This window comes from Varanus komodoensis, unplaced genomic scaffold (assembly GCF_004798865.1).
Source record: "Varanus komodoensis strain SLA01 unplaced genomic scaffold, ASM479886v1 scaffold2, whole genome shotgun sequence".
Taxonomy (NCBI): domain Eukaryota; kingdom Metazoa; phylum Chordata; class Lepidosauria; order Squamata; family Varanidae; genus Varanus; species Varanus komodoensis.
Window position 1 is genome coordinate 8,278,229 of NW_025335568.1, and position 19,553 is coordinate 8,297,781.

A 19,553-nucleotide genomic window follows, 5' to 3' on the forward strand; every position below is an offset into this window, starting at 1 on the left:
ATGATGAGAACTGTGGGAGAAACATTGTAAAATGCAAATAACCAGGACAGGAATAGCTCTCAATTTACTGGGCCCACTGAGTTTTGGCAAACCAAGTTTCCTGCATAGGTTGTGGTTACCTGCCATCATCTTCGACCTATGGCAACTCCATGGATGCTCTCAAATGCTCCTTTCATCAGGGGAATTCAAAAACTGTAAAAGTAAACTCTATCATGACAGAATACAATTTTTATGCTTCCATTTTCTTCGTCTATGCCATAGGTGTTATTCAGCAAATTGTACAGCAGTTAATGCTCTATTTTAAACAAAGCTCAGGGAACCAAGATTCATGGTGGATGCCAGGAAGTACTTCCAGTTAGGGACCGGAGGGCATGGAATGGGCTTCCACAGGAGGTGGTTGAGGCCCCATCGGTGAGGGTGTTCAAGGACAGGCTGGACATGCACATGGCGGGCATGTCATGAGCGGAGCCAGGGGTCAGACTAGATGGCATGGGAGACCCCTTCTGACTCGCGCTGTTTCAATGTGTCTATGATTAATGCAATTGGTTTCATAATAGATTTTGCGTTGCCCCCCCACATCCCCCAATTCAATTAACCACTTTGTGATTTTTTCAGCTTCTAAAAATGTTTGGGGTATTAGACCTAATATGAGTTTATCATCCAAATTTCATCAAAATTGGTTAGACAGTGTGCCTACAAAGTAAAACTGATGATACTAAAGCATTGCAGTTAGCTATCTCTGCTACCTCTCTTGGTTTTGCGATCAAAGCAAAAGCGTAATCACTTAAGTACAGGGAGCTTAGGAAGCAGTGGGACAAGAAGGTATTAAAAAAAACTCAAGCTAGCAAATTCCCCACAAATAGGCTCAGAACACCCATGTGTACATAGGATTTCAGACTCCCGTTTATTACTTGGGCGTAATCTCACTGTACACAGCAGGGCTTACTTTTGAGTAAAGATGCACAAGGCTCCACCATATGACTACCATCATTATGGGATTTATATCTAATAAAAGTCCTTTGAGGTCAAGTATTTACTTATAGCAGCAACATAGGCGAGACAGGGTAAGTAGGAATTGCAGAATGGAAGAAACAGATAATTTAACAACAAAAACTCATTTAATCCGATATACCACATTCATGGACAAAGATAAGTGATATGAAAACAGCCCACTTCATTTGTTACATACAAGGTTAAGAAGCTTTATCTTGGCTCTGGAGGATTTACCCTGACTGATCCAGGAAGGATGGCTCCTAAGGAAAAATATTTTAAATAGTTGACATGTAACAGCTTTCTGAAATTAATTTCCCTTTTTCGTATTAGAGTATCTTCAACTGAAAATCTTTGCAAATACACGTGTCCCTGTCATGCATGTTAAATGTGAAAAAACAAGATCTGGCAGAAAACCTTACTGCTGAGATATTGTAATGATTAAGATCAGCTCATGTCATGAATTTGCTCAAGGTTAGTATCCCATAAATTCAACAGGCCTTTTTTTTTTACATAAAAGTTGGGAAGATTACAGAGAGCCTCAGCAGCTGATGCTTTTTGCGCAGTTCAGAAAAGCACAATATAAACATTATTTTATTATTATTTTAATTCAAGATCATGTGCTGCACAGATGAAGAGAGACCCTTATTTCCGAATGAAGGGGCCTCGTTTCATCTGGTCCAGTAACTAGTGCCAGTCAGTTTTGTTGGATGATACCCAGGTCTGTGTATGAGTAAGATACTTGAAGGGGAGGTTGCAAGTCCTTGACAGATGAAGACTGTTGGTTTTTCAGGGTGATACACAACACTAACTGTTCCCTTGGAAGCTTGTGCAAATGATTTACCCTGTATGTTTGAAAAATTAAAATCTTAGCACTGACATTTTTCAATTAAACACATTGATATCACAATAACACTTAACTAGGCTGCAGAAAGGAACTTGCTTGTACCGATTTATTTTTCTGCACATACTAAATAGTAAAAGGTAATTAATGACTTAATTGTGCTAAAAATACCGCTCATTGTTGACCTATACTTTTAGGAATTTAATTGCTGCAAAACCTGTAGAATCAACTCATGGTGGCTGTAACATAATTTTTTGTATTCACTGGAAAGATTTTTGAATGATTTCCAAACTCCCTGTGAATACTGGAGACATGTAAAAATGTTCTTCGACAGTAGTTCTCAACCTTTTTTTCACTTGCGTACCCCTTGGCAGCCTATTTCTATAAACTGTACCCTTCATATTAGCAAAATGTTTGTAATTAATATACATCAGTACTGGCATGACAGCAGTCAAATGTCCGTGAAGTGGAGAAGAGTGAAAGTTGAGCTTGTGAGGGGCACTTGGCCAAGCATACGCACTGTAGTGGCCTGTTTGTACCACAGTGTTTAGGGAGAGACTCCCTACCATTTGCCAAAATGACAAAGCGAGGGGTTAGGACTTTTCTTGAGGTTAAATAATGAAGAAAACCCACTCCACCACACATCACAACATTCAATTAATTTCACAACTTCTGGCTTGTATCTTGTCTTACACTGTTGATGTATGTACCTATTCCATCTTTTTCATGTACCCCTAAATGTCTTGGTTCGTACCTCAGGTTGGGAATCATTGTCTAGGGCATTGCCATCAGTGGAAATTAATGGGCTGTTGTTGCTTTTAAGTTTTTTTCTTTTTTAAAAGTTTTAGTTCGGCTTTGAGCAAGCTGATTAGTTACCTTTTGGGTGAAATATTTTCCTCCACATGCATACATAAAAATATAATTCACATGCTCAAAAGGGACGATGGAGACCAGATATTTCTAATTTCCTCATAGATTCAATATTATGTGTTTGTTAGCCTGATAAATGCTCCCTACCTCTACTTACACCCAGGGACTTGCAACTAAGAAAAAATTAGCAAAAGGTCTGAATATGTAGTCCTTGGAGGAAAATGAGAAGCGTAAGGGGCAAGAAAACTTCCTTGTATGTCAGAGATACTGTGCCCAGTAAGAAGTCAGTTTGCAGAAGGCTAAGTCTGTACCGAGTGATTCTGATAAATTAAATGGGGTTGCTGTAGCTAACACAAGCTTCTATGGCCTGCCATACAAGCAAACACAAGAGGGGCCAATCCACAGCCCCAACACTGTTGTAGACCCACAGGGGCCAACGGGACCGCTTCTGTATAAACTCCCATTCCCACACAAGCATATTAAAACACGGCTTCCCACACTCTTGGAAGACAACGGCAAATCATTCTTAAGCCAGTCTTTTAGAAACACACGGTAACCTTGAAGCTTCCATCCTAAATCGAGTCCACTTTTACAAACCCATTCCTGATTTCCTCAAAAAGAAAATAGAGGGTTAATATATCATGAGTGGGGGTGAGTGGGGAGTTCTTAGGCCATCCAGATGGTTGTGCAGTGCTTGCAGTTAAGAGAAGTCTGCATAGTTCAGTCATCACTAAACTTGTTTCTGAAAAGTCGTATTCTTGGGAAAATGAAGTCAAGATGTCCGGATGAGCGGAGCCCTCTCGTCTTCAGAACTCTGTAAGTAAAATGAAAGGTGTAAGCAAACAGGCGGTGCTTGAACATTCACAAGACGGGGAGGACGGACAAAAAACAACTTCTCTTTCTGGAGAATAATCCCTGATCCCTGTGTGCTGCCTTCCATGAACATCATAAATGTAAATCGGTTTTATACTTGTCTAAGTGCTATGGCTGCCCCCAAAGAATCCTGGGATTTGTTCTTAGTGCGAGAGTCAACTGTTAGAGATCTCCAGACCTCACTCACAGAACAGTCTCCTGAGGGAAGACAAAGTTTTTGGATCTTCCCATCAGGCTTGGTGCTGAACGGATCCTTTTCTGAAATGATCCTATCAGAACTTATGTTTGGTGGTATCTTATTGGGGAGTTTTAATTCCAGCAAAATCCTGGATCATTGTTATGTCCTCCTCAGAAACTTGGGCCTTGTGCGTTTTGCTTGATGTTGGCCTACATATGAAGACAAGTCATTTGGCCTGTATCATTCCAAACTGCAGATGCAGAAGGAGCATAAGCCTGGACATCTCACTATTTCAATACATCCCTGCTTGCAGAAGATGAGTACAACAGGAAGAGACATTTAGCTTAGCCAACTCCATGCTGTGTTAGGTTTCTAAGGGCAGAGAGTTTTCTTTTTATCTAATTCTCAATTCTGCCATCTGATAGTAAGCCAAGATCACATCTTCAGTAGGATTCTTGGCTCTACCTCAGTGCCCAAGCCTTGGACAAGTTATGGTGCTTTTATGAACCTCAACTCCCAGTGACTGGTCCAGACAACACAATCATGCACACTCGGGGTCGATGCTCATCCTGGTTGTTCTCTTGTCTGGGTTCAGACAATATGACATCCATGTTTCAGCAACAACCCAAGGCTCAAAGACAACCACATTCAACCCATACTCAACCCGAATGTGAATTATTGCCATAGCAGCCGACGTCTTGCTTAGGTGGTGATGAACAAACTTTAATAAATGTAACACACTTTGCTTTGTATTTGTGCTACATAAATACAAAGAACTGGCAGGAAGACAACAAGAAGAACCACAAGTACAGCCATCAGTCCCTGCAGACAGCTAGGCAACCCTCAAACACAATACTGAAAAATCCCCTCCAAGAGGAACCAAGTAAGACAGACAGACCAGCAACTGTTTCAGGGGTGTTCCAGCAAGCAATGGAACACGGCTGTTCCCTTTCCCTTACTTGTTTTTGGGGGAAAAAACTCCCACCATGACCAGTACATCAAGCACAAGCTGCAGGGCACACACCAGCACAAACCCAGGTAGCTCTTGCACCTGCAAGAACCTGTTTTGAAAGCAAAAGCAAGCAACAGCAGCAAAAGGCAGAGGGAATAAAAGACTTTTAGAGAACTCCATGCTCCTCTTAAGGTTGCCTTCCCCAACAACTGGGACCTTCCAGATGCATTGGACTACAACTCCCAGTAAGCACAGAGAAGCTGCATTTCAGTGTATGCACTGATTAATATTACGACATTACATTTATATCCCACCTCCTTTCCTCCAGTGAGAAATCCAAGGCAGCTGACATAGTCCATGGTCCTCCATTCCATTTCCCTCTTATTACAGCCTTGTGAGGTCAGTCACAGTGAGCTTTATGGCTGAGCGGGGACTAGAACCCAGATCTGCTCGGTCCCCAGTCCAGCACATGCAGTGCCACACGACAATGACTCACACTGGGTTAGACTTCGGCTGGAGAAGCGAGTGCCACAGTCCTTCCCAAGCTGAGAACCCAAACCAAATCTACCCCACATGGTAGTTGTAGTGCAGAGAATGAGATGCCCCCACATACACTGCTCTGAGAGCACAGAAGGAAAAGTGGATACGAATGCTTAGTAAGAATAATCACAATTGCCTTTATCCAATTAAATGAATCCTGGAGAAGGTTGGAATGGGTGTTAGCCATTTAATGAACCACTCGCAAAGGCAGGGGGTCAGGGGTGAGTGGCTGATCCGTTCTCAGGCGCAAGAATGCTGCTCTTGCCGCTCAGCTGATCCCCCCACTCCAATCTGAAGGGCTTTCTCTTGAGCAGGACAAAGCTGGGCTAGGGAGGATGCACCCTGCCGAGCCCAGGCCCTGCTTCCTCGCTTCTGCTGGAGGGAAAGCGGCTCAGGCTGGAGCAGGCAAGGGGACAGATGGGCTGGGACTCACTAAGGCCGAGCATCCCTGCCTAGCCCAGGCTCTTCCTTCTCCATTCTCCCTAGCAAGAGTAAAGAAGCAGGCAAGCTTTCTCCTCGCACCTCACTCCTGCTTGGGAGACCCTGCTCTGGTGGTTGATGCAACACAAAAATCCATCATGGCTGGAAGAAACCCCAGAACGGACCGCTATGCTTTATCATGGCTGATACCACAGTCAGTTATCACGGTCAATCTGGACAACCCAACAAGCAACTGCGGTTTTTAACAATGGTTTCCACTGTCACCTCCAAAGATAGGGATCCTTTTTGCCCACAAGAGTGTCTCTGAGACTGCACTTCCGATCTACATCTTCATAATAGTATTTGCCATAAAAATGATAAATTTGCTTTCAAATCTGTTGCCTGGTTAAGCTAGGGCACCATTTCAGTCACTTCAAATACTTTATACACTGATTCCAATTAACTGACTTAGAGCACAATCCTGAGCCCCCAAACATTCCTGGGGGAGGGATGGGCACCGGAGAGGTTGGAGTCCCCACTGTGGCCTTGGAGAAACACTCTGAGGTTGGAGAGTCCTCCCTCTGCCCTTGCAGCTGGCACAGTTCATTCTTTGCTGGCTGGGCTCCAAAGGTGGAATATTGTCTTTGGAGGTGGAGCAGGGAGTGGTATTAGGGGAAAAGCAAGGCACTGCCATCGTCTGAGGAGGGTGAAACAGCCCTTAAGCATGAGAATTCACTAGCCAGGCTTCTTTTAGGCGCGAAGGGTTGCAGCTAGCAAGAAGGACTGGAGAAGGCAGTCTTGGCTCATCTTACCACGTGTATCAAGGCGAGCAGCAGAACCCGACTCAGATCTATTTACTCTTCATCTATTAAACCTTCTCTGCCCTAGAAGGAGCATCTCAGAAAAGGGGGAGAGGTAGAAAAAGGAATCGGGAAAGAAATAAAATGAAACAGAACAGAACAAAACATGGGCGTGTTCTGGCAACCATAGAACAGAAGAATAACGACAAGCAATTTTTGAAAGGAGAAGGTTTTTGCAAAGACTCACAAAAAACGAAATGGAAAAGATAAGATCTAAGCACCACCTTACCTCTTCCCTCGCCCTCATGGGCTTACATGCAAGCACCACAAAGATGACTCCAAAAATAATTCCTAGGCCCAGGATAATAAAGGGAACACTGGTGACCATGGAGCTTTCAAAAATAGCATTCTTCAGTTTCTCCACAGATGCTTTATCCAGCAGGAAACTCTGAAGGAGCAAGGCAGGGTGCAGGGTAGGAAGGAAACACAGGTTCATTCGCTATTCCGATAAAATATAACTTGTGTTACTCCAAGATGCTGCAATTCCATGTCTTCCCTTCTTAATATTTGTTGCAGTTAAGACAGAGGTGGAGGAAGTGACAGGAACACTCAGGAGGGTTGTCAAGCGAAAGCCTTCATATATTGCCCATAGCTGCACACAAGAGTTTGTACTACAAAGCTTCGATCTTGCATTAAATCAAGAAATTCTGATTTCCTCCAACTCAGTCTTTCCCCAGAACATACTCGTGTTCAGAAAGCCAGTCACTTCAAGAGATAATGTGGCTGCAGCAGGGGAGCAACCTTAGTATTTTCTTCCTATGAATTATTCCACTCACAATTTATAATATATGTATATATAATATGGGTATTTTACTGTATACAGTTGGCCAAAATACTTCTGAAAATTCTTAATATTGAGGAAGTGTTCTTGTAATATCCAGTTTCATAGCATTTTTAAATATATGTGAATTATATAAATCCTGGAGAATACTGTTCAGAATCCAAATGAACACACAATTTTATTTTATATTGTGTGTCTTATATTATTATTATTATTCTATATGTATATTTTAATTTATGTGGTTTTATTTATTGTTGTAAGCCGCCCCGAGGCTTTGGCGAATGGGGCGGCATAAAAATGTTTAAATAAATAAATAAATAAATAAATAAATAAATAAATAAATAAATAAATAAAATGCTGATACACCAGGACCGATGCTTGATTGGAAGCTGCTATGTTGAATATGCTGTACATACCTTGGAGTGGATTGATGCTTGAGTGATGCCTTCGATTAGGGATGTGTGCGGAATCTATGCAGAAGTGAGAATCCATCGGATTCCCTGGGCTTGGCTCTGGGACACTGGTCCACTTTGCAGCTGCCCGGAGTCCGAGTTCTTGCTGCCATGTAGAGGCTGCTGAGCCCCACAGGCTGTGCAAGCAGCACCGCTCTTGCGCACCAGGAGCAGCTGCTGGTTGCGAGGGGCTTGCATGGAAGCAGCTGCTCCACAACCACCGAGCAAGCTGCATCCTGTTCTGCACACGGCAGCTGCCTTTCGGGCAGATGTGGGGGAAGCCGGTCGGTTGTGCCACTGGGCATCTGCAGGCATTTGTGGACTTCCTCTCAGCTCGGCTTGCTTTGGAGGACCAGGCCAAGCACAAGAGGAGGCCCATGAATTCCGGTGGGGTTTCTGCCAACCTGACCTTCAATACGACGAACGTGCTTGGAAGAGACTTAAGAATCCAGATGCATTTGAGCACATTGCAAATTTCTCAGCACCCCTAGAATCTACCTTCACACTGCAGAGCCAAAGGGATCCACCATCTCCATCAGCCATCAGTAAGGAGACCAAGGATCATCCTGGAGGCTCCCTGACTCTTGAGGAGAACTTCACAGCGAGGGGAAGGCCAGGCAGGCCCCGACCATCGGCCAGAGGTTCCAATGCGTGGCCTCCCTCTTTTGTCCCCACCCCCCCTTTTCTGCATTGTGTCCACTAGGTTGTGAGCCTCAAGACAGGGATCGTTTTAACTTTAAATTGCTGCACACTGTTTGGAACCTGTCAGATGTTTTATAAGCTGCTCTTGCGATTGTTATTACTAGTAATACATGGTAACTGTTATTATTTATTTATTTTATTAGAGATCTGTTTCTTTCTCCAGTCATTCTAAATGTGTATCTATTAGTAATGGAAGTGTTTTACAAACACTTACCTCATTTATATACATCACAGGGTAAAACATCGTCTTGATGTTGCCTGTTTGGCTGCAAGAGGATGCAAAATAAATTAAAAGAACTGATCTTTTGCAGGGATTTCACTTGAGAGATGAACAGCAAATATGTTTGTTTATTTATTTACTATATTTTTGTAGGACAGTCTAGTTGCATTGTTCTCTGGGCCTCTCCCAGAAAATGAAAATAAAAATACAGACTCATCCATAACAGCAGAAACATTTCCAGCAAGCAGAAAATTACAACAGATGGTTCAAAAATACACCCTCAAATACAGTATTCAGGCAGTGGTGCAGAAGACCAAAATCCCATTTTTGTCGTAAGCACAGAATACCTGGGAGAATATTTTAAAAATGTTGCCTGTTGCCAAAAGAGGGCGCCAAGTGAGCATGTCTGTGGAGCCTCCTCTGGCAAGGCCCTGTCCCTGGCAGCTCTCTGTTTCATTTCACTTGGCAGGGCCCACCCCTAGAAAAGGGCCCCCGACATTTGGGAAGGCATGTATGGGAGAAGCCAACCTTTGCAGGCACCTGCTCCTGGGTGCAACTAGTATTTTCAGCTGGATCCAGAGCCAGGACCCAGTACAGGAAGCAGATTAATCACTGCCATGATATGCCATCAAGGGCTTTTCACAGAATCATCATCTTTTTGGTGACTGCATGAGAACCCACCCTCAAAAGCTGAGTCTGGGTTGTCCTTGGACTATGGGTTGTTGCCGAAACCTGGCTTATTACTTTTGTCTGGACCCAGCTGTGCTAACAAGCCATGGTCTGCTAACCAAAACAAGCCATAAAAAGAGCACATGGTTTGTTGTTGGGCTGTGAACTGTGGGTGTTATCTCAGCAAGGTTCAGACAACACAATAACCCATGTTTCAACAACAGCCACCTACAGTTCGACAGCAACAACCCACATGCAACTTGTACTCAGGCTGCCTCCGTGCTTCTCTTGCCCTGCAAAACTTGGACATCGGATCTTCGAGTGTGAGGTGTAGGGTTGGGATGACCCCTTTTGGAAACCATCCCTCCAGAATCTGAGGACTGAGTACCTCCACCTCCCACCCCCCACAGAAGGGAGGGTTGCAGGGATCCTCCCTGGATGGTACTGCCCAGGTGCAACTTCATGCAGGTTTAACTAGGAAAAAGGCAAGCAATTCCCAGCCTTCCCCTGCTAGCATGAAATCAGTGGTGCTTAATTCTGAGTAGACATGCACAGAGAGATGCACACTGGATAAGCTGCAAACTAACTTTCCTGTTCAAACAGCTTTTAATTTACTTTACATTTACACTATTTTATTTCCCCCTTTTTATCTATTTATTATTTATTAACCACTCCTTGTTAAAAGGAAATAACAATTAGAATATAAATAGCCACAGAATACTTACATAAAATCTGGAAGTTTCCTGACATAAACATTGATCTGCATGCGCTTGGCTGCCCGTAACAGCACGCCTGTCATCTGCAGAGAAAAGGACATTTAAGTTTTTAAAACTGTTTACTGGCATACATTTCTTTTAGCACTAGCTGTCTTACAAATTCACTACGGATTTACTCTTGGGAGGATAAGAAACTCAAACTGGAAGACTAGGGGAGAGACGCAGGCTGTGTGGACTCAACAAAGGTGATCAACAAAGATGACAAAGAACAGAGGAATGCAAAAAGGAAAAACAGCAGCAAAGCAGGCCGTTCTTATTCTTTGTCATAAGCCCCAATGACAGCAGTCAAAGGAGCGGAGCAGTCTGTCCAGCAAGAATGCAGCATGGGGTTGTAGACTTGTTTTCTTGTATCCCTTTCTCAACTTCTGGTTTGCAAGAAGCATGGTTGGCCAGGATGCCTACATCTGGCCAACTCTGTTTTTCCCGAGCCAACATCTGCCTCCCCACAGAATGAGAAATCGTGGCTTGAAAGGGAGCTTGAACTCTGGTTTCGAGGCAAACAGCGGTTTAATGAGTTCAAGACGGGTGGCCACATTAGTCTGTTGCTGCAGAAGCAAAGAGCACTGTGACGAATAAAGACTTATAATCTTATTCTGGCAAAAGCTTTTGGGAACAGGGGCTCCCCAGCAGCCACAGTTTGCAAAGTCAGTACTACTGTGAACAAGTGGGAAAGGTGTGTGTGACGAGGGGAGGCGGTGGCAGAAGGGGGCCAAGGTACGGAGGAGCTCAGCAGAGGAAATTCCTGACAGCCACATCGTAACCACCGAATGGAATGTCTGTGAAATAAACAGCTCCGAGGAACAGAAACACAGAGTCGTATACGTACTGGGTTAATGTCCAGGAACAGCTCATGATCCTTCTTATTTGGATGCATGCCGTCAATGTCCTTGACATACGCCTCATCGGACTGGTAGAAGTGTGGCGGGGATAAAAATATGGGTGCACCTGCATCGAAGGAGACGAGACACGCAAGGGGATGGGAAGGGAAGAGGGGCATGAATTGAGCGGGCTTTCTGCTTAAATGGAACAAGAAAGGTCTCGTGTCACCACCGTAATTCAGAAGTACCTCCCACACATAAAACCAGAAGTTAGTTTCATCCCATGAACACAATGTCTTGCAATCTAAGTGTAATTGATCAACTGATTAAACAGTTCGATGACTAATTAAATCTGTAATGAAGTGCCTGATCCTGCCTAATCTTGGAAGCTAAGCAGGGTCAGGCCTGGGCAGAAGTGGGATGGGTGACTTGAGTGTATGATTCTATGATTATTGCTGTCAACTGCCTAGAGAGCTTTGGCTATGGGCAGTATAAAAATGTAATAATAATAATAATAATAAATAATGGATAATTTTTGTACAGCATATCATCTCCTTAACAGCCCATAAAACAGGTGTGTCATTATCCCCATATTTGAAAATGTGGGGGGAAACCCGAAACCTGAGGCCTAAGCCTAAGTCTAACCCAAGGAGTTCAAGGCAAAGGAGTTCAGTTACATGCAAAGTTTGCAGTTTTCTGGGAACAAAGAAACAACGCAAAAAAAGGGCGGTGATCCTGTGGTGGTCCCTCCAAAGTACTATCTGGGCATCCATGGAGGGGCAATCACTGGTGAGGAAAGACAGGGGCAGCTTGGTCAAGGCTGTGGAAACCGGCAGGGGTTCTGCCGCTCTATCTAAGATGCCCTGTGGCCGATTCCAGCAACCCACCATAAAATTGCTCTCGTGGGCTCAACTGACACAACAACTCATTGTGCATGATAACCACTGAATAAGCCATGAGCTGCCGGGGTTGCTTGTTCTCCAAAAGCAAGCAGCTCTGTGGACACCAGCCCATGGTTGGACAAGGCGGTGACCCATTGCGGAGAGGGGCCCATGAGGGGTCCTCAGATTGCGCAGCTCCAGCCCCGAGTTTGCAATTAGCATTTTGCCACCTTCTCTCACCTGGCACGTTCCAAGCGTGTTGGATGCCCTGGGTATAATCCAACATGTCGGAGTGCGGGGCACGTTGGGGCAGGGTAGCATCGGGTATGCTAGCAGCCCTGCCCCCCGGGAAACCCCTTGACATTCCACCCAACAAGTCTGAATAGCAATGGCACACAGACAGGCCTTCTTGGTGGCCACGCCATCATTCTGCAACTCTCTTCCCCCAGAAATGAGCCGGAGGCAAAGTCAGCGGATCCTCCGGAAGCGACCTCAACCCCCAGCATTTGGGGAAGCATTTTGCAAGAGGTCGGTACTCCAGGAACACCGGGCTTTGTTCATCTGATCTGAAATGCTGCCGCCCTTAACTAACCCTTGGCGGCAATGTGCATCGGGGTCCAAACGTCAACGAACCCCTAAGGTGATGCTGGAAGTTGTTCTTTCTGGCGCATCATGTTGGCTGGGTGCTTGTAAAGTCTTTACATGCCACGAGCTGCTTTGCAGTCACGTACCTTGCTTGCAGACACTGACGTTCAGGACCCCTGCGCCAAAGCAGTTTCCTGCTGGCACACAAAACCCAGCATTGTCTGGATTAACAGAGGCATTGGCAAAGATCTTCTTGGGAGGCACAAACCGGTAGGCTGAGATCCCCTCGACCATCACATAACTATCGAAGGTTAAGTACAAAGACCTGGAAGGGGCAGAAAGAACGCTTGGTCGGCCATCATGGGGTTTTATTCAAGCACAATGACTGCATGAGAACCAACCCTCAAAAGCTGAGTGTGGGTTGTCCTTGGACTATGGGTTGTTGCCAAAACCTGGCTGATTACTTTTGTCTGGACCCAGCTGTGCTAACAAGCCATGGTCTGCTAACCAAAACAAGCCATAAAAAGAGCACATGGTCTTTGTTGGACTGTGAACTGTGGGCTGTTCACCACGATCTGTTATCTCAGCTGGGTTCAGGCAACACAATACCCCATGTTCAACCCCTATCTACAGTTCAAGAGCAACAACCCACATGCAACCCATACTCAGTCCTCCAGTATGGGTCCTTGTGTTGTCTGATATTCACTTACATGCACACTTGAGGGTCAGAGTATTAGTAGCTAAGGGTATCGGATTAAGATTGAGGAAACCCAGGTTCAAATCCCCATTCAGCCATGGAGTTCACTAATGGCCTTGGGCCAGACATTATCTTTCAGCCTAGCCTACCTTACCTTCCCTGTTTTCTCATAACTATCTCACGCTTGGATCTCTCATTACTATCACCCCGCTGCTCCTCCTCAGAACTGTCTGAGTTTTCCATGTTGGCTTTCTCCTCCCTTTTCCCTTCTCCTTGGCTTTTCATGCTTTATTTGCCTTCCCCTTCTTCAGCTGTATCAGAATCTATTCTTACACCTCCTCAGGGCTCCTTTGCAAAACAAGTGGACTTAATCTTCCCATAAGGGATACCTACACTTATTGACTGATTCAGAAGAAGGGAATCCTAATGGATTTCATTTCTGAAATAGGTTAAAAAAAGTTACAAAGATGCTGTGGGCAAAAACTACCCCTGGGTTTCCCTTCTGCCTCAGCTGTTTGACTTAAAAATAGATTTAGCATTTCGAATAGGATTTGTAGAATTAGAATCAAACTGAAGATATGAATTCAGTTCCATTCAAAGGTCTGAATAGAACTGAAAGACCTGAGACTGTTCTGCAACTGTCTGGAAATCGTAAGCTCATCTCTTGACCAACTCCCTTGCATCAGAGCTAGTGACTCATGCGGAGAGGAGGTGATGGTGCAGGCCACGCACTGTATGGGTTCCTGGCTGAACAGATGCCGGCTCTGAGACTGAGTGGGCAATTTGTCCATGATGTACAGGATCTCCAGAGAGATCTACCAATAAGATGATTCAACAGAAAAGGAATCCCTGTTCCAGGAAACATTGGTTTGGTGCCAGATAGAAAAATGTGCTAGCAAAGACAAGCAACAGTGGAAGTCCGTCATGCCTCACCATGGCAATTATAGAGTTCACACAAAGATTATAATGGGTTTGATTGCTCATTGGCTTTGTAGGATTTGTAGAATTAGAATCAAACTGAAGATTTGAATTCAGGATGGGTCAAAAAGTATGGTTCAGATTTTTGAATAAGGGGAGCAAAACAAAAGGGATCCTTAAAGCTACCTGGAGGAATTGGTCTCATGCTTTAATTGTCCTGACCTGGAAAACAGGTAAGGCTAATTCAGGACTGGGTTGTCTCGTCTGGGTCTTTAATAGACTAATTGAAAGGTATCCTTGCAGATTAGCCAGGCCAAGTGTTGGCCTAACTATTCAGAACAGATCTGCCACTTGCTTCAGTCTGTACAAAAAAGCAGAGAGTGGGCGCATTCGAAGCTACTCTACAGGTTTTGACAGTGCACTACGAAATGTTGCATCTGGTCAGGGAACATCTTGGGCTTGTAACAAGTGATTTCGTAAGCCTTCCTAGGGCACCCCCTTCTCTCTTAATTTGGCTTATCCATACTACAGCATTACCACACAGCCGTACACCTTTTCCCATTAACGAACATGCCCCAAACGGCAGCCTCTGTGAAGTCCACAGGAGGGAATGGACTGTACAAAAGGGAACTGAGATGATGATGATGATGATGATGATGATGATTATCATAGCATTTTATTATGATGCATGATTCTGTCCTGAACCGTCCCAGCAAATGGCAAATAAAAGTGGTTAATCTTGTGGTGGCAACTCTTCAAGTGGGGAAAAATAACAAGAGGGAGGCATAGCCAGATCCTTTATATTAAGTAGCTCTTGTCCCAATGCATGAGAAGTTTATACAGGCAGTCCCTGAGTTATGAACATCCAAGTTACAAGCAACCCATGCTTACAAATGCACTGTAATAAAGTAACTTTTAAAAATTACTGTGGAAAATCGTCATTACCATAGAGAGAGAGGAAGCGAAAGGGGAGAGAGGGAGGACTCCAAAGCTTGCCTTCCTGCCCTTCTCATCCAGAGAGGGAAATCTCTCTGGCATTTCCTTGGTGCAAAGAGAAGGAACTAAAGAGTTTGGGAGAGGAGGGTGGAGCGATAGTCAGTTTTTCCACTTTCACAAGGGCCCGGTGTCCCTAGCGCCTGTAATTGTGAAGGGCTGAGTAGACAGAATCCAACTTACACACAAATTCAACTTAAAGACAAATTTCTGTTTTCTCAGGAACGGAACTCATTAGTAACCCAGGGACTGCCTGTAGAGGTGTTTGGGTAAAAGAAAAGACTTGGCCCACTGCAGAATTTTCTTCAAAGACAAAGCTCAGTTGTCCAAAACACAACATTAGCACCAATTATGAAGGATGCAACCTGCACAACAACACAGGATATACCTTCAAAGAGACAGCAAAGAAGATGAGTCTAGCCCAAGGGTCGGCAACCTTTAACACTCAAAGAGCCATTTGGATCCGTTTCCCCCACAAAAAATAAAACACCGGGAGCCGCAAAACCCTTTTGACATCTAAAATGAAGATAACACTGCATATAATGTTTTTTACCTTAATACTATGTATATCTTCATTATGATTTAGCTGCAGCTCTTGTTCAGTCACTAAAAACTGTTATTTTTAATCTTACATTGTAAACTAGTAGGACTCCTTTCATATATTTTGAATAGGAGAACAACTTCCTGAAGAGTCAAAGTCAGTGCTAAAGGGCTGCATGCATTAAACAGCAAACCCCATAAGTTCATCAGCAGTAAAAGCAAATGAATCTACCCACATATCATTAAATGTTTGGTTTTCTTCAGAAACTTTTCTTTGATTTATCCATGGTTGGCCTACGGGGGGGTGGGGGGGGGAAGAGCTCAGTAAATCGGCAAGGGTCCGCAGATCGGGGGCTGTGCCGGAGGAGATATAGGTGCGTTTAGTGACTGATCAGCAGATAAACAGTCAAGTGCTGTGAATTGTGACAGGTCCCAAGCACAGCTTTTAACATTCAGATGAAGGAGATTACATTGAGACAAAGAGAATCCTTTCAGCAGGATTTCATGTAACATGAGAGCCTGCAGGAAGCTTGTTTAGCAGAGGAGTGTAGCTATTTCCTTAACTAGCTGATTTACTTAACTAGCCAGCATTCCTGAGTGGAGCTTTGAGCAGATCAGCGGCTGTGCCGGCATGATGGAGCCGCAGCAGAGGCGTTCAAGAGCCACATGCGGCTCCGGAGCCGTGGGTTGCCGACCCCTGGCCTAGGCAGTCCGACACAATGCATGGAACACTGCAAACGCATTCCTCAGTGGTACATGCTGCTGCGTGGACTGATGCTTTCCAAAATGCAAGGAGAAGTGCCTGACTCACCTGCAGAAATCTGAGGAAAAGACGTAGATTTTCTCATCTTTGTCAATCAGGGGGTGGAAAGTAGACCCATCTGTTCCATTGATCATGTTACACGTTGGTGATGTCCACCAGTGCAGTGAGCTGCCAGGAAAGGAGTTGAGGGAGAGGAGAAAGAGTAAGCATTTCTGAGGGAGTAGAAAACACCTACTTCCTGTGGCCTCATAGGAAACTGATTAGAGTCAATTTTCCCAAGGGATCACTCTCTTCCCCGTTCCCATCACAGTTCCAAGTTGTGTCCAGATGGACTTGAGGACAAAAGACACATGACATTTAATATGCAGCCTGCTGCTCTGTCTCTGACGGTTCATTAGCTAATTAGAGGCACTGAAGTTTGCACAGACTGGGAAGAAGGTTACTGTTTCCCATCCCAGCAGCAACCCCCATCAAACATCTCTCCATGAGGCTGTTGAGGACATGGGAGGAGACCCCCACAGGTACCAATTAGGCACCTTTGAAACAGGAGGGGTTTTCCAAACCTGAAGCCTGTCTTAGGAAATGCAGACTCTGACACAATCTTAACACAGAAAAGAAAAAAAGAGCATTACTCATCCCCTTTCCATTCAACAATCCTTGTGAAGTCCAAGTAGTTCTTTGTCCCGCTGAGAACGACGTACTCGCCATCGTCGGTCCCATTATCCTAGGAAAGGAAACACAAAGAGAAGAGAGTTGGCTTCCTCGGTGCTTTGCACGTGGCTCCTGCAGTTGATGGAATGAAGTGGGAGACACGACCCTCGGGATGCTTCAGCTTGTTACTCCGCCAGCTCACAAAGAGGAGCGCCCCGTTGTTGTTCCAAGGGCGTTGGCAGGAGGGAAGCTGAAAAACCTGACAAACAGGACAGCCAACCCCACCTGGCCTGCTGTCAAATGCTAGGGTCAGCCGAACGCAGGGCGGAAAGCAAAAGCCTGAAGTGCCACCAAAGTGAAACACTGCTTGCCCAAGAAGGGCTTTTACAGACAGCAAACAGATCTCGATCTAATGCTGAAGCAACTCACACCTGGCTCTTACGAGACTAGCTAGGCTAGGCGTCCTCCTAATCCTGCAGGCAGCAACAGGGTGAAGCAAAATCAGGGTGGGGAGGAAGCCGTGCTGCACTCCGTATAGTTGAACGGTGAAGTACGAGCCGTGCAAATGACCGGTGCAGTTGTGGGTTATGACACTGTATGGACCCAGGGGAAAGAACCTGGGTTGGGTGGACCATGGATCTAAGTCAACAGGAGGCAGCTCTTCTGTTTCCTGCTCATTAGACCATGAAGGCAAGACCGACCCAAAGCTTACCTTTTTAAAATATCCAAATTCTGGGTCAATGCTCTGATTGAATCTGTGCATCGCACTGAGAAATTTGTCCGTGTAACCCCACAAGAGCTGATGTACTGAGTGCATCGTGAACATGTCTTCTTGGTATAAGAGCAGCAAAAGTTCTGTAGGTAAGTGCATGACAGTCGCGGTAGTGAGGTCCATCGCAGTCTGATAAAAAGAAGAAAATAAATTAGAACATTCTAGTATAAATTCTAAACATCCTCAACATGAAATATTGACTCTAGGTTGTCTATCATCATTGGAAGTGCCTCTTCAAGCTACGGAGGCGTTTTTGACTGACAATGGCAGAGACACAGTGAAGGTGTGTGCTTTAACATTTTCCCACTCACACACACAGCCCAGGTTCCCCAATAATGGCAGACTGAATCCATGACTTCAACGGCATCAGCATGCCAAGATTTTATGGTCTAAACAAGGGGCGGGCAACTTCTTTGTGACCAAGGGCTGCATGTGGGAATGAGCAGAGCCTGGTTTAGCACTGGGCACAGCTGGGGTAGCATAAACCCGTTCCCTTCAGCCCCATTCACACACTCCTGGCCAGGACCGGTAGGGGTCCAGGGGCCTCCAAGAGCTGCCTGCAGCCACCCGTGCTAAAACAGGTTTCAAAAACAACCGAAATAAGGAAAGGTGAAAAACAGTGGCAATGCAAGATCTGAAAAGCACTGACCCATTTTTAAAAAGCGAACCAATAAAAAGACTGGAATAAGAATGGAGTCTTTACACGGCACCAACGAGACCACAGCTGAGGCACCTGCTGAGCCTCTCTGGAGATGATATTCCACAACAAGGTGCCAACACTGAGGAGTCCTTGAGCCACAGCAAAAAAAACAAGAACCCTTTTTAATTATAGAATTTCTGTATTTCCTTTCTATGTGTAGAAGATACTATCAGCCAAAACAGCACTGCATTCAGTGCTTTCCTCATGGAAAGAGTGCAGGCATCCAGATGTTAGGAGCAAATTTCCAAAGCTGTGTTGTCAGAGCACTGCGAAGAGAGGGAAGGACTGCAACCAAAGGTGATCACTGCTAACCACGTACACAGTCAGCCACCTGGAGGTGGCACCTTCATCTCAATGTCTCCAGGCACCATGCTGCACCACATGGTTTCCATCGAAGTTGGCAGAAAGCAGCTGCTCCAATCAGTTTGGGGAAGGCCGGGTTTGTGTGGCAGCTGACCAAACAAGCCATGGAGTCCATGGCTCATGTGTTCCTCTTCTCCTGCTCCCTCCTCGCATCTCAAATGGCTTTGCAGGGCTGCAGTCCTAGCATGCTGCGGGGGGGGGGGGGGGGATCATTCCTTCCCACTGACCCTGAGCTTGGCAAAGCAACCTATGGTCCTTTGCTCACGCGTAACCCCAACCAACAGTCCCCAATTGAAGAACAAACTGTGGATTCCCTTTAGGTATCTTTGTGGTTAACAAACCATTGCAGGTTGTGCAGCAGAGCTGTCCAAAATTCAGCAACCCACGAGGGGCCTAAACCAGAGGTTTTCAACCACCAGGCCACGGACAGGCACTGGTCTGTGGGAGATTTCCCGCTGGTCCGTGCAGGGGCCGCATCCTGCTGGCCACAGACCGGCACAGGGGCCGGCTGTGCTCCACCACCTCTTCCTCGGTTGGTGTCACATTCACAGGGAGGTGCACCGGGGCTGCTGGGCGGGGGGGCGGGGGAGGAGGGGAGAGATGGCTTGGTGGGAGCCACACTGTGCCAATTTCGGTATTTCGTTCTTTTCTTGGCTTTTTTTGGGCTCAGTTTCCAGTTGTTTTGGAGAATTTTCATTTTTTGGCATCGTGTTGGAAACTAATGCACAGAGTACTGTATTATGTG

At 45.3% G+C, this 19,553-nt stretch overlaps 1 protein-coding gene across 2 annotated transcripts in view; it reads right to left on the bottom strand.

The window, feature by feature from the left end:
- Positions 1 to 1,099: 1,099 nt before the first annotated feature.
- SCARB2 (scavenger receptor class B member 2) overlaps positions 1,100 to 19,553 on the bottom strand; it is a 30,756-nt gene continuing 12,302 nt past the window's right edge. Inside the window, exons 4-13 of one of the 2 annotated variants that reach the window (XM_044429461.1) lie at positions 17,686 to 17,874; positions 16,955 to 17,046; positions 16,371 to 16,490; positions 12,558 to 12,736; positions 10,954 to 11,072; positions 10,077 to 10,150; positions 8,677 to 8,728; positions 6,757 to 6,915; positions 6,480 to 6,551; positions 1,100 to 3,518 (exon numbers count right to left, since the gene is read on the bottom strand). In XM_044429461.1, the coding sequence (XP_044285396.1) occupies positions 6,522 to 6,551; positions 6,757 to 6,915; positions 8,677 to 8,728; positions 10,077 to 10,150; positions 10,954 to 11,072; positions 12,558 to 12,736; positions 16,371 to 16,490; positions 16,955 to 17,046; positions 17,686 to 17,874 (1,014 nt within the window). In that variant the 3' untranslated portion in view covers positions 1,100 to 3,518; positions 6,480 to 6,521. The remainder of the gene's footprint in view (positions 3,519 to 6,479; positions 6,552 to 6,756; positions 6,916 to 8,676; positions 8,729 to 10,076; positions 10,151 to 10,953; positions 11,073 to 12,557; positions 12,737 to 16,370; positions 16,491 to 16,954; positions 17,047 to 17,685; positions 17,875 to 19,553) is intronic. The other variant, XM_044429460.1, reaches the window with a different exon arrangement.